At 43.3% G+C, this 16212-nt stretch overlaps 1 protein-coding gene across 1 annotated transcript in view; it reads right to left on the bottom strand.

Annotated features, from left to right (window-relative positions):
• LOC139666092 (kinesin-like protein KIF26B) overlaps positions 1 to 16212 on the bottom strand; it is a gene marked incomplete at its 3' end in the record, with an annotated part of 93896 nt that overhangs the window by 76489 nt on the left and 1195 nt on the right. Inside the window, exon 2 of the mRNA XM_071545198.1 lies at positions 15329 to 15721. Coding sequence (XP_071401299.1) covers positions 15329 to 15721 — 393 coding nt within the window. The remainder of the gene's footprint in view (positions 1 to 15328; positions 15722 to 16212) is intronic.

Raw genomic sequence — 16212 nt, 5'->3', positions numbered from 1 at the left:
TTACAGAGGGAGAACCCTGCTTTGCTTTACCATCAGCCTCTCTCTGACACTTGTCTGTGGCCAGGCTGTACGGTCAATAGCAGATAACAGTAAACAACAACAACCATTTCAGACCCTCTAAATCGAGCCCCGCGGGCTCCATCTGCTCAGGGTAATTGGAAAGTTTAACAGCTAGAGGCTAATCTCTGTCTGATTGAAGCACAGTCTGGGAACAAACAGCCAATTTAATTCTCTCTCTCTCTCTCTCTCTTTATCTCTCTCCATCTATGCCTTGCTACCTCTCTCTAGCCTTTCTAAGTTATTGCCTCTCCTCTCCCTCCGATCACTCTCTTTTTTCTTTCTTTCTTCTTTTCTCTTCCTTCCTTCCTTTCTCTCTCTATCTCCCTCTCCCCCCATCTTGTTGATGAGCTGGCGAAGAACAAACCGACGTGAGGAGAGAAGGGATGCTGCAGCGCTGAGATGGAAGATGAGTGGAGAGAAAGTGGATGATATTTACGTCTATTACTGTCAGTGTGGGGCGAAGGAGGGATGAGGAACGGAAAGAAAGAGAGGGAGGCAGAGGACAAAACAACAACTAATGGTATGTTATGTAAGGATCGGATTTCAGGTTTACTTTGGTCATATAATCTTATACAAGCACACACACACACACACACACACACACACACACACACACAGAGCTGCAGCAAGCATCTTCAGTCTGACGTCAATAGATTCTGTAGAAAGTTGGCCAGTAAGGAAACAAGGTCGAATAAGAGGAAACAAGGTGGAATAAGTTTAAGTCAAGGTTTTTGAAAGGTTTTTATATTGAAGTTGCATAAAATAATATTAAAAAAATGCTTCTTGAAATAAAAATGTATCCTCAACCGCTGCAGTAAATCTGCCTTGGAGCTGCACTGGAAACAACAGCTTAAATGTCAAATCCTCTCCCTCATCCATGTTCTCGTTTCACCTCCTGCCCTTTACAATGCTCTGACACAATGGCCTATCAGTCCCTGTTCTTAACACACACACACACACGCACACACACACACACGCACACACACACGCACACACACACAAACACGCGCGCACACAACACACGCGCGCGCGCGGCGCGCACACACACACACACACACACACACACACACACACAAAGTCCTCCTCTCAACATAACTTTGGCATCAGTCACCCTTTTAACCTAAATAGTTAAGCTAGGAATGTGTGCACACATAGACATGCACACCTACAGACACACACACACACACACACACACACACACATACATGCACACACGCACAAACACTCACACACAGTATTTAGAACAGGAATGCCATTACAGTGCTTGTAAAACATGAACGACTGACTGGCTGGCAGAGCCATGGCTCTAATTTTGACCCTAAAAGGTATGCACTCACTACTGCTGCAGGCACACACACACACACACACACACACACACACACACACACACACACACACACTGTAGAAGACTACTGTACCTTTGTTAAGGAATGTCTACATATCACCTCTTCCCACCCACTTATCTTTCTTACTGTGCATCACCTCATTGTCATCACTGTCTTCCTCCTCTCTTTTATCCACTCCCCCACTCTCCTTTCCTCCCATAATTTGCTTTGTCTTGAGATAAATGTACAAACAGGTTTTGTTCCAAAATGAGATCCATCATTTGAGACATACTGCCCACTGGTTCTCACCATCTTATCATTATTTCTGGCATGAAAGACTTGTTTCAAGTGACATAATAGTGAAATATGAATCAAAGGTTTTTTGTTATTATTAACATTAACATTATTAACAATTTACATGTGAATGTAAATTATTTTAAAATTAATTTTTATACTTTGTGAGTATTTTGTGAATTTCCGAATGCTGTGTAAAATAAAAATGAGTTTGAGCGACGCACCATAAACCACCTTTAGTAATTCCTCATGTCATGTTAGTAAGCCCTTGAAACAGCAGTCTGCCCTTTCAAATGGTCATGGAGCCACAGCAGTGGTTGTTAATATGTGGACTATTAGTCTCCAGACTCCTCACACATCAGTGAGCTCACACTCTGTAAATAAACCAGCACGCTCATACTAAGTATCTGCACTGCAACATTATACAAGGCCACAGGAGGCTGTGTGTGAGAGTGTGCATTAATGTGTGTATGTACATGTGTGTGTGTGTGTGTGTGTGTCTATTTGTGTGTGTGACAGAAAACAAATTGATCAGTCTCCCTCTAGACGTGGCTTCAAGCATCTCTGGTTTCATCTGTATGGAGCCAATGCATAATGATGGCTTTATTTCTTCATTTATATTCATCGCACAGTACAAAGCATCCAAACATCAACATCTGACAGTATAGAAGTCCTGACATTGCACTCTGGGATAGGTCAGGATGACAAAATGATGTCAATCCAGGTGACTGCCATCTTTATGCATCAGATCGACTGAAAAAGCAGCTACAGTCTAATTGATTTATTGCTGTGGCAGAACAGTTTCACCTGATATAGCTCGCACACCTCTATATGAGTCCAGGAGCAAACAATCTCCAACCACTGCCTGCCAGCCTTTTGTTCTCAGCACTTAATATTGCAAAAAGGCAAAATTTCTACGAGCCTGGACACAGGATGAATGGGAATACCTCTGCATACTCTGTATATGTTATAAACATGATTTTAGGCTAGATTTCAAAGCAAGATAAATTGAGTGGTATTTGATATTTTTATTGTATTTTTTTTTAGCTCTGCCATAGAAGACCTAAAAATGGAAAATGTTCTAATGAAAAATAATTACAGCTTGAAGTTTATAAAACTCAAGTACTACAGTAATCTCTCTTTCACTCACACACACACACACATACACATACACATACACATGCACACACACACGTCATCCCAGTCACTCACACCTCAGCCTGTCATGAGATTTTCCTAGTCTGAGATGCTGAAGATAGATGTGTTATATATGACTATGTGACAGCCTGTTGAGCGATGGTGGTGTGTATATGTGTGTGTGTGTGCCTCTGTGACCGTGTGATATGTCAGTTTCAGACAGCAGGTTGGCTAATGTTAGAAGTGTGGTTAGCAGGGCTTCAAATAAAGTGTTCAGTGAGCAAGACTTCACAGTCTCATAGAGTGCTGGAGCTGGCACCTACTGCCACTGGGACGCTGGCACATTTTCAGTTTTCATCTTGGCTCGAGATTCTGGGATCTCAAACTTTCTCCGACTTTTTAAAATTCAGAGGAAGACAGACAGGCAGACAGGAAAGGCGGTGTGTGAACAGGCACACTCTTTTGCTAACTAGAAGCAGAACAAGTAGAAAGACACAGTAACACTCAATCACTCACACTCAGGTGACAAATTGTATGTTCAACAAAGTGTCAGGTGCCTATTTCGTGCATCTCCACAGACTATATAACTCTTACCCTGATCTTAGCCTGACCCTGACCCCAACCCCAATTTTTTTGCAAAGTCCCATATTTTACACTTTCCAGTGTTTTGTTGTATGTCTTCGGGTCCTTTAGAAAACATTTGTGTGGTGTCATGTACCAAAAACAACCTTACTCCAATTTGTTTTTGGCATTTTTGTCTTTATTAGATAGTTCAAAGTTGAGACAGACAAGAAAGATTGGGAGAGAGAGAGAGGGAGGGATGAGGTGTGACAAAGGTTCTGGGATAGATTTGAAACACAGGACACCCCCATTTTTAAACCTAAACCCAACCTTAAATTAACCCCAGACATTGAATATTTTATATACTACTTTCCACACAAATATGAGTATCACTTGAAACTCACTAGACTTTTAACGGATACATTATAGTCATTTGATAGTTAGTTGAGTAGCAACATTGGACTAATAAAGTGTGAACAAAGACACTAATAGGAAGTGATAGACAGACAGCCATAGAGACAGACAGACAGACAGACAGACAGACAGACAGACAGATAGATAGATAGATAGTCTTAGTAAGAGAGAGGAGGCTGAGGAGAGACAAATGTGTGTATAACTACTGTATTTGTGTATTTATGTGTAAATGTGTTGAGGAGACAGGGGAGAGACAAGAGAGATGTATAAATGTAACTCTAGTGCTCTCCACTTATTATTTCTCTGTTGTCGAGGTGATAGAGAGGCAGTTGCCATGGCAGCCACGGACCTCATGGCAGGTGCTGTTGCCACATTCACCACACCATCCTGTGAGTGCGTCTGTGTGTGTGAGTTTGTGTGTGTTTATGCACACGCACGCCAGTGTGTGTTTGTTCATGTGTGCATGCCGTCACCTCTGTGTGCCCTGGTCTGTGCATGCTTGTACATTTGTGTGAGTGCGTGTGCGTGTTGGTGTGCGCCAGCATGTGTTTAGGTGTGTGCACTCGTGCATGTTATTTGCCTGTTAGGGCACGTGTTGTTGGTGTGCACCGGTGGTGGTGGTGTTGGTGTGTGTGTGTGTGTGTGTGCATGTGTGTGTGTTCCTGTCTGGTCTTGTGTTAACAGCCTGTGAGCTATGCAGAGATTCTATAAATATAATACTGTCTGTTGCTAACTGGAACATAGGCTTATTTTTCTGCTTATTTTTCTCTGTAGCTTTAAGTGGATTACTACTATTTATTTTGATGTTTTTATTTAACCATTATTTTATGAGGAAGTCCCTTTGCGAGCAAGTTTATCTTTTACAAGGAAGACCTGGCCAAGAGGCAGCACTAATAATAAAAATATTTACACACAAACACCACACACGTGACAAACACAAAACAATGAAACGTAAATCATAAAATTGAAATAAAGCCTGCCATGTGACATATAATGTATTGTGATAAAAAAATACAGCTTGAAACAGCTTTCAGTGACACACCTTTATTTACACCAGCATTTAGCACAAGTCTTCACTAAAGCTGTTGCATTCACACTTGAGCACTACCGCATGTTGCATGTAGTTTGTTACAAAATTTCCATTGTTGGGTGAACTATTCCTTTAATTTCCTCTCCACTCATCTAGTGTGTGTGTGTGTGTGTGTGTGTGTGTGTGTGTGTGTGTGTACGTGTGTGTGTGTGTGTGTGTGAGTGCATGTGCGTGCGTGTGTGTGTGTGTGTGTGTGTGTGTGTGTGTGTGTGTGTGTGTGTATTGCATCCCAAAAGAGGGGTCCCAGAAACACTACTCCCTAATTAAAACAGCCTCCAAAACTCAAAAACACACACGCACGCACACACACACACACACACACACAGACACACACACACACACACACACACACACAAGCTTGTTACAAAACCTTTTAATTCATATCATAAAACATTAACTTTAATTGAGAATGACTTAAAAAGTAGGTCAGAAAGTTAGGCAAATTAGGATCACAAGGATAACAGAAAAAGCAGAAACATACAGAGAGAAAGAAAGAAAGAAAGAAAGAAAGAAAGAAAGAAAGAAAGAAAGAAAGAAAGAAAGAAAGAAGTAAACAAACAAACAAAAGCTCTCATACAATCGCTGTCTGGAGTTAGTAAGGCTTTTTCTAGCTTCTCACTCTTTAGACTGACAGGGCACACACACACAGGCACACAGGCACACACACACACAGACACACACACACACACACACACACATAGACACACCCACTGAGATATGCACACAATAAAAGGAGCATACACGTGCACGGTACACGCACATGCTAGCGCACACGTACACAGCGTGTTAACTGCAGCAGCCTAATGGCTGGGGTAGTTAGTCTAATTAAGTGTGTCTGTACTGGGTCAGTGACTGTAATGACAATGATGGCACTATTAGGGGAAAAATCTCGTCCACTTACTCTTCCTCCTCCTCCTCCTCCTCCTCCCTCTTCTCATGTAAATCTAAATCCTTGTCCCTGTCTCTCATTTCCCGCCTGAGTCTAATTTAACAAAAACATACCCTGACACTATCCAAAGACACACACACACACACACACACACACACACACACACACACACACACACACACACACACACACGCATACACACACACACACACACACACACACACAAACACACACACACAAGCTAATTTAACAGGCATGCATTCAGACACGCCGTCTCCTTGTGTTCTAGGCTAATAGGGCATCATGTCTCAAATTAGTGCTGTGTGTAAAAAATTGGTGTGTGTGTGTGTGTGTGTGTGTGTGTGTGACTGTGTCTAGGATGCTGGTATCTAACCTCTGTACACTCACAATGAAATGTTCAGATAACCATAAAACGATTACAACATGGATACCATGGGGGGACCCAGAGGGAAAGAGAGAGGGCAGAAGAGAGAGGGCAAGCAGAAGAGATAGAGAGAAAACGGAGAGCAAAAGCTATGATTTTTTTTAGGTATACCCAACTAGTACCAGCTGGGACTCCCTTATGCCTCTATAACAGCATAAATTCTTCAAGGCATTTATGAAATAAGGTGCTGGAAATGTTCCACAGGGATCTAAGCCCGTGCTGATTCATCATTCAGTTGTTAGTGGCACATTCATCCTCATCCGAAAGGTCTCTAGTGGGTTGCAATCTAGGGACTGTGTAGGCCATTAGAGTAAACTAAAGTCACTGTCATGTTCCTGGAACCATTCTAATGTGTGCTTGGTGACGTGTTGCATTATCCTGCTGGAGGCATCCATTTGAAACAGGCTAGAGGTTACAAAGTGCTTCACAATAAAAACTAGACGTAAAAACATAAAAACACATATCACATACTAGACAAAAAAAGAATACGAGATACAAATTTAAGACAACATAACGGCAAAAATAACAGCTTCAAGAGCCAAGGGAATAAAAATAAGTCTTAAGATGTTTTTATCTGATATCAGGAGTGGAAGCCAGCAAGGTCTTCTGCTGCTGTAGCCCAGCTGCTTCGAGGTGGCAGGTCGTCTGAGATGCCCCTCTGCACATCACTGCTGTACCAACATGGTATTTCCATACTTGCCATGCAGGGCCGCCTGTTAGCTTGAAGGAGTCTTGCCATTCTCCTCTGACCTTAAAATCACGCGTCCTTCCCATTCTACTGTTTAGTCAAACAGTAACTGAGCTTCTTGACCCAGGCTCTGTGCTTTATAAACAGTGACTCACTGTCTGGAGGAGCCAGTAAAGCATTTAGACACACACGCACGCACACACACACACACACACACACACACACACACACACACACACACACACACACACACACACACACACACAAACACACAATGGTTACTACAGTGTCTGATAAGGCCTTGCTGGCTTTTGAATAATTTATAGAACAAAGCTATTTTACCTGGGCGCTTCATATAGACGACACTGGAGCATATTTCAGAGCATTCATTTCTATAGCAACATTTTCTCAAATTTTGAAACTGTTTCTATTGTTGGTGATTATGTATTTGATTTTTGTATAGTACATGTTTATGTTTAAACCACATAATCAATTCTTATGGATATTAATGAGTATGTACTGTTGTTGTAGTACATGTGTTCAAGCCAACTAATCATCTCAATGTGGTTTGAATGTATGAGCTGCTGTTTGTTGGATTTGAACATCTACAATTTGTGTTTTTGTAAACTGCTTTGGTGATAATGTTTCTGATAAGTAGTCCTGCCAATGAAGTTACTGAATTGAGAATTTAATTGATAGAAGGAAAAAGAAAAAGAGTGAGAGAAGGGGAGACAGAGCAAAAGCAAGATGGGGAAGAGTGTTGTTGAAAAGGTGAGTAACACACAAGAGAGGGTGCTGGGGGTGGGGTGGGGGGGCTCAGACAGAGACAAAGCCAATGAGAGGCTCTTCACTTCAGCCTGCATCAGCATCTCTCCCTCCATTCTCTTTTATTCATCCATCCATCCATCCATCCCGTCTTGCTGTATTGATGAAGCCACCTCTTTATATGGTAATGTCTTCCACACCTGAGAGGAATCAGGAGGGCATTATCACCCACACACACACACACACGCACACACATTCAGGCATTCACATACACTATCGCACACACTCCATATATTCTCTCATACTCTCCTGCCACAAACACTCTCAAATACACAGTAATGCACACATGCGCACATACACACATACACGTTATTATTCACATGAACTCCATATATTTTCACCCCCTCTCTCCCTCTTACACACACACTCACACATACACTCAGCTATGAGCAGCCCATTAACGCTGACTGGGATATGTATGCGGCTCACATCTGTCACATGTCACTGCCGTGGAAACGCCAGCTGCCGTGGTTACCGGAGCCCTGCTTCTGTAGTGTTATAGGATTTGATCATTACGGGATAGCTAGCTCCCTGTGTGGAGAGAGAAGCCCCTGCGAGGATACACTGCCAGGCACTAACACCCAACCTTAGTCTTCATTTGATCTGATAATCAGCTTAATTACAGGCAAACTGCTGGTTTTGGTTGTAATTATGTATTGACTGGGATTAGATGAAGTGGTTATATGTTCATGCGTGTTTCGCCCCAGTATGTTATCTTCATGGGTAAGGTATAAACCTTTAACTAACACTCTGCCTTACTCTTTATTTCCTCTGATGGTCAGGTTAATTACCTACCATCTGCTGATTATTGGGTTTTTAATTATGTATTAAAAGGGTTTGCTTGCCAGGGTTAGTGTTAATACTCGCAGGGGTAATACTGCTTCTGAATGAGAGGATGTGGCTGTATTTTTTAAATTTTTTCAACAGTGTTTTTACACTCACAGAGTTCAATTAACATTGATGATTTTGCTGTGTGGTCTACTTGTTACATTTCAAATTGTATAGATATTCAGACAATCATGCTAATCATATAAAACACTGTGAGTTATTTTAACTTTAATTCTGTTGATAAAGAGGCACTGGTTCTTACCAAAAGTTGTATTTTGTCACCTAAAGAGCTATAGCCTATTTGGTACTTTTTAGAAGAATTTATGCTTGTCGCGTGCTCGTGATATGTGTGGACCAACTTTGCTCACTAGCGCTACTAGTGGACGAAATCTCAATTGTTCATCTTAAATTTGAACATGCATATTATTATCAGACAAAGTCAAGCGGACGAGAGAGCTGGTTTGATTGCATGGGTGAGCAAGAAAGGGAGAGACTGAGAGAGAGGGACAGATCTCTGGGATGATAACCCTTGGCTTGCACTTCTATTTGGCATGGAATTTGACATGTGGCATCAACATACTCAACCTACTGTGAACTGGCCGAGCACAGAGCAAGGGGCACTGAAGCAGTGAAAACAAATTAGATGAATCATCAAAAACAGAAAAAAAATGACACCCCTTTTGTTAGAGGTCCAAAGCAAGCTGTACTGACTGTTTTAATGTCACTGCACTGCATCTTTTAGAGTGATTCCAGCCTTAGTAATGTCCATGTAAAGACTGTAAAGACAGCTGTTTTACTAATCTACATCTAAATACAGGTAGCACCCACATCTGAGTCTGATAAAATACACTTTTATAGTGCATATATAATGTATATCAATTTTGGAAAAAAAACAACCCAATAATCATTACTTTATATTTCAAAAACGTTAATATCAAATAAATAAATAAATAAACAATATGGATGACTGCATCATCGTCAAATCTCATGTTGCCACTGAAGGTTCCTCAGGTAGTCAATATCTTCATGAACGTGTCCTTTTTTGGTTTTATTTTTATGTCTGTGGAGGAACTGTATAAATTTCACTTCGGAATGAAACTCCTCATTTTCTATCTGTCTGTGACATATAGAGAGGTTTTTACTTTCAGCTGACCTGAAATAGACACTTCCCTTACGGCTAACACACACACACACACACACAAACACACACAGTGACCCACTTTCCTGAGCTGACCTGGACTAACCAAAAACAGATCACCCTCCATCCACTTATGATTTGGGCGTGGATGTAAGGGTTACACACACACACACGTGCATGCGCACACACACACACCAAACACCAGCAGAGCAGGGACCCAGGCCTTAAGTGACTACAGCTGTGTAGCCAGATGTGCTTTTGAGCCCTGCGGCTACAAGTGTGTGTGAGTGTGCACATGTGTGTGTGTGTGTGTGTGTGTGTGTGTGTGTGTGTGTGTCTAAACCTGAAAACCTACTCTGCTCATACTAATCCCGGGACAGAACACTCTCTACCCCCCCTCCCACCCACCCACCCATATTGCCCCCAGCAACATACACGCACACACACACACACACACACACACACACACACACACAAACATATTTTTTTATTTGTGCCCTCCTTGTCTCTCTGCCTCTCTCTCCCTCTCGCTCTCTCTCTCCCCCACAGCTCTCTCCCCTTTCTCCCCTCTCCTTCCTCTGTCTCTCCCTCTCTCCAGCTGGCTGAGTAACAGCAGTAATAAAGGTATACAGGCTAAATTAACTGCTGAAACATGACATGGATTTCAGTTCACTTTGAGGATTAGCTTCAAGGAAGACCAGGCAAAAACACACAGGCTATAAATATCTCTCTTTTCTCTCTTTTCCCTTCACTCTATTCCCATCTTTCTGTCTGTTACGGCCGTGGCCGTACCCCCAGAAGATTCCCTAGTGTTTCCTTGTGTTTCCCCTTCCCTGTGTTCCCAGTGCTCCCCTGTCTGTCTCTCTCTCTGTCTATGTTTTGTTTGTGTGTGTATTGGCGTGGGCATGGTCTCCCTTCCTCGTTCTCCTGGCTCCCGGCTCTGCTCATCCTGCACACCTGTCTGCAATCGGCTCATCACCTCTCCCAGTCTGCTCACCTGCCTCTCATCAGCTCATCAGCCTGCAGTATATCTACCCCGGCTCTTCAACCATTCTTCGCCAGATTGTTGTTTCAACCACAGTGGTAGTTACGCTTCAAGGCCAAATCTAGTTAGAACTTCTAGCAACTTTGTTCTTCGTGTTTCCTGTGACTAACCAGCCTTTCTTGTATCCCAGGATCATCACCCGCCTGCCTGTCCTCCTGCCTGTCTCCCTGCCTGCCTGCTAGCAACCTCCTAGCCTCCAAGCTCCCCCTGCCTGCCACGCTTCCCCTCATCCCACGCTCACGCCAAGCCCCGCTCCTCCTCACCATCACTCCCCCTTGTAGCCACCGGATTCCCATTCCCTGCCATCAGCCCCTCATCCAGATCCTCCCTTACAATAAAACCTTTCTTTACCAATACCACCCTGTCCGTGTCCTGCGTTTGGGTCCCTCCAGTGTTCATAACACTGTCCCTCTATCAGTGCCTCTGTCTATATATTTCCATCTCTCTGTCTCTGTCTCTGTCTCTCTCTGACATATAAACATAGGAAAAGAAAAAAATAAAAGAAACTTTCAATCCGCCAGGAGAATCTCGTTTTGAGGTGTTGCTGAACTACTGCACAGTGCGCTGCCGCCATCAATGTTAGTAAAATGTAGCCAGACCTCGGACCGTTTCTGCGACATTGTGTACTTACTTAGAGCAAACTGGGAGATGAAAGTGTGGTGATGCCTGGACAAGTTTGTTTTGCCTTCCTGTGGCAAGTAGTTACCCAGTGAGCCAATCAGCAGTCACTTTAGTCAAAGAACATGGATGACAGACGATGTAAGATTAATCAATAAAGTGCCTAACTTTGGCACTGAATGTTTGAACATATTTCGGTAGACCAGACATGACACAGATGTCGGCACCCAGCCCTAAACACATACAAAATACATTCATACTGGTTTGATTTGATTTATTTTGGACAAAGCAAGTATAGATGTTAAAAAATCCTACATGGCAGTATATCTGTATGTAGAAAATAAGACATGGAAGTATGAAAAGTTATTTCCACTGAAGCCCTTGGGAAAAACAAATATGTAATGGATACTAGATAAACACTGCACAAAAAAACAATTAGTCCACATGAGAACACTATGAGATAGCTGCTCATACAACATACTACATGCAACTGGATGAATATATGCATGCACACACACACTCACACACACAATTCTCTGTCCCCCCCAGTGGACTCAGGTGGTGCTTTGACTGTATTGCTTAAGCACCTCTCCATGTATGTGTGTGTATTCACAACACACTCCAACAAATATCACGGCACTAACAACACACACATGCACACAACAGCTGCACACACACATATGCCTGACAAGCATAAATGCACACACTGACATACACATACACACACACTGTAGACACCCAGAGAGCATAATATTCAATAGTTAGACTGGTGAAGGTCATCATTAGCATATTATTAACGCCCTGTGTGTGTGTGTGTGTGTGTGTGTGTGTGTGTGTGTGTGAGTGTGTGTGTGTGTGTGAGTGTGTGTGTGTGTGTGTGTGTGTCATAGGGCAAGCATGCCATATCATGTATTCATGTACCAGAGATAGACAGACCTACATGGTTCAGAGGTGTGTGTGTGTGTGTGTGTGTGTGTGTGTGTGTGTGTGTGTGTGTGTGTGCGTGCGTGCGTGCGTGCGTGTGTGTGTGTGCGTGTGTGTGTTGATTCTAGCTGTGAGGGGGCACATATGTCCCAGTCTCCTGTGGGAATAACATGGTGTCTGGTGCTGACAGCACACCAGGAGGGGACACACACACACACACACAGCTGAGCTGAACTGCTGCTCTGGCACATTTGGTGACAGAGAAGGATTATCAGGTCACAAATCTTCACCAAGGAAATGAGTTTGGCTTATTCCCCAACACAGAACACCTGCAAAGGTTATTTCATTCCTGTAGGAGCCGTCTGGGACGCGACAGAAGACTAACTGTAAGAGAAATGCACTTTTGACTGGAAAGTTGCTGGTCTGACTCCTAAAACCACCGGGGAAAACCTGGCAGGGGAAAATGACCGAGCAACGAACCTGACCTCTGCTGCTGCGGTGGAGCTGCTCAGTGGACAACAGTAGACAACTGTGGCAATACAGGGCAAGTCCCAGGTGTGGATGTGTGTATAACTAAACACATATGCAACAGAGTGTTTCTGAAAAAGGGCGCTCAGTCAACCTACCCTGAGCAAGGATGCTGAATCAACCTACCCTGTAGTCATAAAAACGGGAGCTCAATTAATAACTGAGAAGCTGGACACTATGTACAACAATTTATTCTTAGTTTTTTTTGTTTTCTAGACCATATAAAAAGATCCAATAGGACAGAGCTTCTCAAGTTGGGGTGCAGGGACTTCCACAGGTTGTTGAAAGCAGTTTGAGCAAATAAATAGTGAACAAAACCATTTCTCCAATGGCATGCAAGATCTTTCTGACAACTCGATTGCTTAATTTTACTATTACTAGTTGCTATGGAAATAACTGAAATGGTTGGCATGTGATGTCTAAAAAAAAACCCTGGACCTTCCCTTGAATTAATTCATGGAATGTGCAAGAAACCGCAGTCTTGATCCTCCTAAGTAGGACACAAGAGCAAGAGCTGGGAAAGAGGTGAACTTCACCAGAAGCCAACACACACACACACAACACATAGGCACACACACACACAGGGCGAATGATTTTCTCACTCTCCCAAGATCACTCTCAGTCCAATTCCCCATCCATACTGCTGACTGAGGATCAGTGAAGCACACAAAAGACAAAAACACTCAAGCCTCTATCTTTCAGTGAAGGGAGAGATCTTGGCTTACCATGACTCAGGAAAGGCTATTAGGCTGCATACTGTCCTTAAACCAGATCGGGTAATATTCTCAAGCTCAACTCCGTATTTCCAAGGATTTGTATTTGCAGCTGGTACTCCACACATAAAGTTATTATATCATGCGCAGATACATATTCCACACTCACACACACACTCGCACATAGCTACACGTACTCACACACATCCATCATGATATATGCATGTGCATATTCCACAGTGCAATAATGTTAACCGCGGTGAAGAGGCTTGAATCAGCCTAAACCACAACCCAACCTCACCAATAACATTTTAATTAGCGGTCTACCCACCGACCGTCCCCATTAACCCCCACTGTTCCTCACAATATCCAACCGTCATGCTCTTCAGCTAATAAGAACCCACTGTTACCATCGCTCCATCTCTCCTCTACTCTCCATCTCTCCCTCCCTGACTGTATATCTCTCTCTGTCCCTCTCTATTCCAATATCTGCCTATCTCTCTCTCTCTGTCTCTCTCTCTTTCCCTCTCTCTCTTGCTGGCTGCACTTTATTAGCCCCATGCTGGATAAAATGTGCTTATTTGTTACCAATTAACTCCAGGTCCCATGCTTGGCCCCACGGTGTTCATAACTAAAATCCAGTCAACTGCAGCAGAAGAGCATCAAACCCAAATGCAACATGTTCCAAAATAATGCAAAGGCACAGTCCTGTCTGGAAGGTTTTGTGAATAGTTGTTTAGTAAGCGTTCTAAGTGTAAAGCTAAAATAATTCCACTAATGCAGTATCCAACTGCAACCAGACAAAATCCATCAATCGTTTGTGAGCCAAACCCAACTAGTGCCCAGTCCTTGTTATGATATTTCTCAATGATATTTTACTAAACTTGACCCAAGTCTGAGCAATTGCATGAGAGATTCTGCGCAACTTGACCAAAACACACCAAGTTTAGTCGAGTCCCGCTGGGTTCAGGCAACTGGTGTAATGCCACAATTCCCTCCATTTGTCTAAAAAAGCAATGTGCCTGTCTTCTAATGGAATTGAAATTGATTGTATTGGCTACCAGCAGAAAAAAAGAAATCAACTGTCAAAGAAAATTAGAAAAAGGCAACAATCTATATGGATTAACAAAGGCCCAAAATGATCAATATCTACTAGTAATCCATCACTTTTATCCACTCAAAAGAGCAATACAGAGCAAAGTGAACTCATTGATTTTGGTAATATGACCAAATGGGAAGCTCCAGGAAAAAAATCGAAGCAATCTTGTCTCTGTTTATCATTTTGTTTTTGGCATTATGTCAATTATTGATAAACAGCTTCTGATAAATAGCTTCAGAGACTAAATCTCAATCCCAAATCCTGTTCATTTTCCACACATGCAGTTTTCCATAGTTTGCCAAAAGAGACATGGATCAAATTACAGCAGCCTTGTGATCTTTGAGAACACTTCATAATCCCCCAAAGCTATATACTGTAGAGCAATATAGGAAGCAAAGGAATGATGAGAAGCCCATTCTTTCATGGGCTGGACTCGGCAGCCAAACTAAATACGTCTCATTGTCCAAATGTCACAGTTAATGAAGGAATAAATCATCTCAAGAGACTCCTACCAATCAGAGGATAGAAAGGGTTTTATCACAATCACCACCACATGAGAGAGAGAGAGAGAGAGAGAGAGAGAGAGAGAGAGAGAGAGAGAGAGAGAGAGAGAGAGAGAGAGAGAGAGAGAGAGAGAGAGAGAGAGAGAGAGAGAGAGTGAGAGTGAGAGTGAGAGTGAGAGTGAGAGTGAGAGTGAGAGTCTTCACCTTGCTGGAGTAAGGTCCGGGGATGAGCAGTTTCAGTGCTTGTCTCTTCAACTCTGTCAGCCTGGCGTTGCAGTTCTCGCACCAAATCCCTCTCTCACTGCCGGGGGAACTGCCGCTGCCTGAGGCCGGCGATCCAGTCCCAAACCCCGGGGAGCCGCCTAGAGATCCCGGCGAGCCCGTCCCGATCCCCGGGGAAATGGTCCCTGGCGATCCGGAGAAGGAGCCCGGGGAAGAAGTGCCTGAGCCCGGGGACGGGGTGCCGGTGGAGCTGGGCATGGAGCCGGCACCCTCCGGGGCGGGGCGCGTGCTGGACCGGGTGGTTTCCTCGTAGGCCTTTCGGTACCATGTCTCCGGCGAAAAGGAGGCGGATTTGGTCGGAGAGGTGTCGGGCATCTGTGGAGTGAGCGAGAGAGAGAGAGAGAGAGAGAGACAAAACAGTGAAAAGCCTGGCTAATATCGTGCGAACATGTGCATCGTGAATAATGCATTGATCACGCAGAAAATGCAAATATAGCCACACTTCTCCACACAACAGGTTGCAGGCATTAGGGTGAGAAAAACTGATAACTAGGGGTGCTTTTCGGGAGGGTGACAATGAGGGCAGATGCTTCTCCCCTGCATCACACAACTATGTATTGCACAACTTCAGTGAGTTACACCGTTCCCCTTTACTGATAAAAAAGTGTGTGGAAACAATTTACCCCCCTCCTTTCGATCTTGTTGAATTTAGCGGATCACCCACTGTTAGCAGGCTAAACATTTCCTATTAAAGTGCAGTGCTTGTTCTCAGCGTGGTCCGTGTTTAAATATGTAGGCTAAATATGCAAATCCACAGAGACTGCGGGTAGAAATGTGCCCAGTGTTGCTTTATGCCAATAAATCAG

This window comes from Centroberyx affinis, unplaced genomic scaffold (genome assembly GCF_046629955.1).
Source record: "Centroberyx affinis isolate AG114_WGS23_722 - 3 ecotype Tasmania unplaced genomic scaffold, CSIRO-AGI_Caff_v1 ptg004799l_1, whole genome shotgun sequence".
NCBI lineage: Eukaryota > Metazoa > Chordata > Actinopteri > Beryciformes > Berycidae > Centroberyx > Centroberyx affinis.
This window is presented reverse-complemented; position numbering and strand designations above follow the sequence as displayed.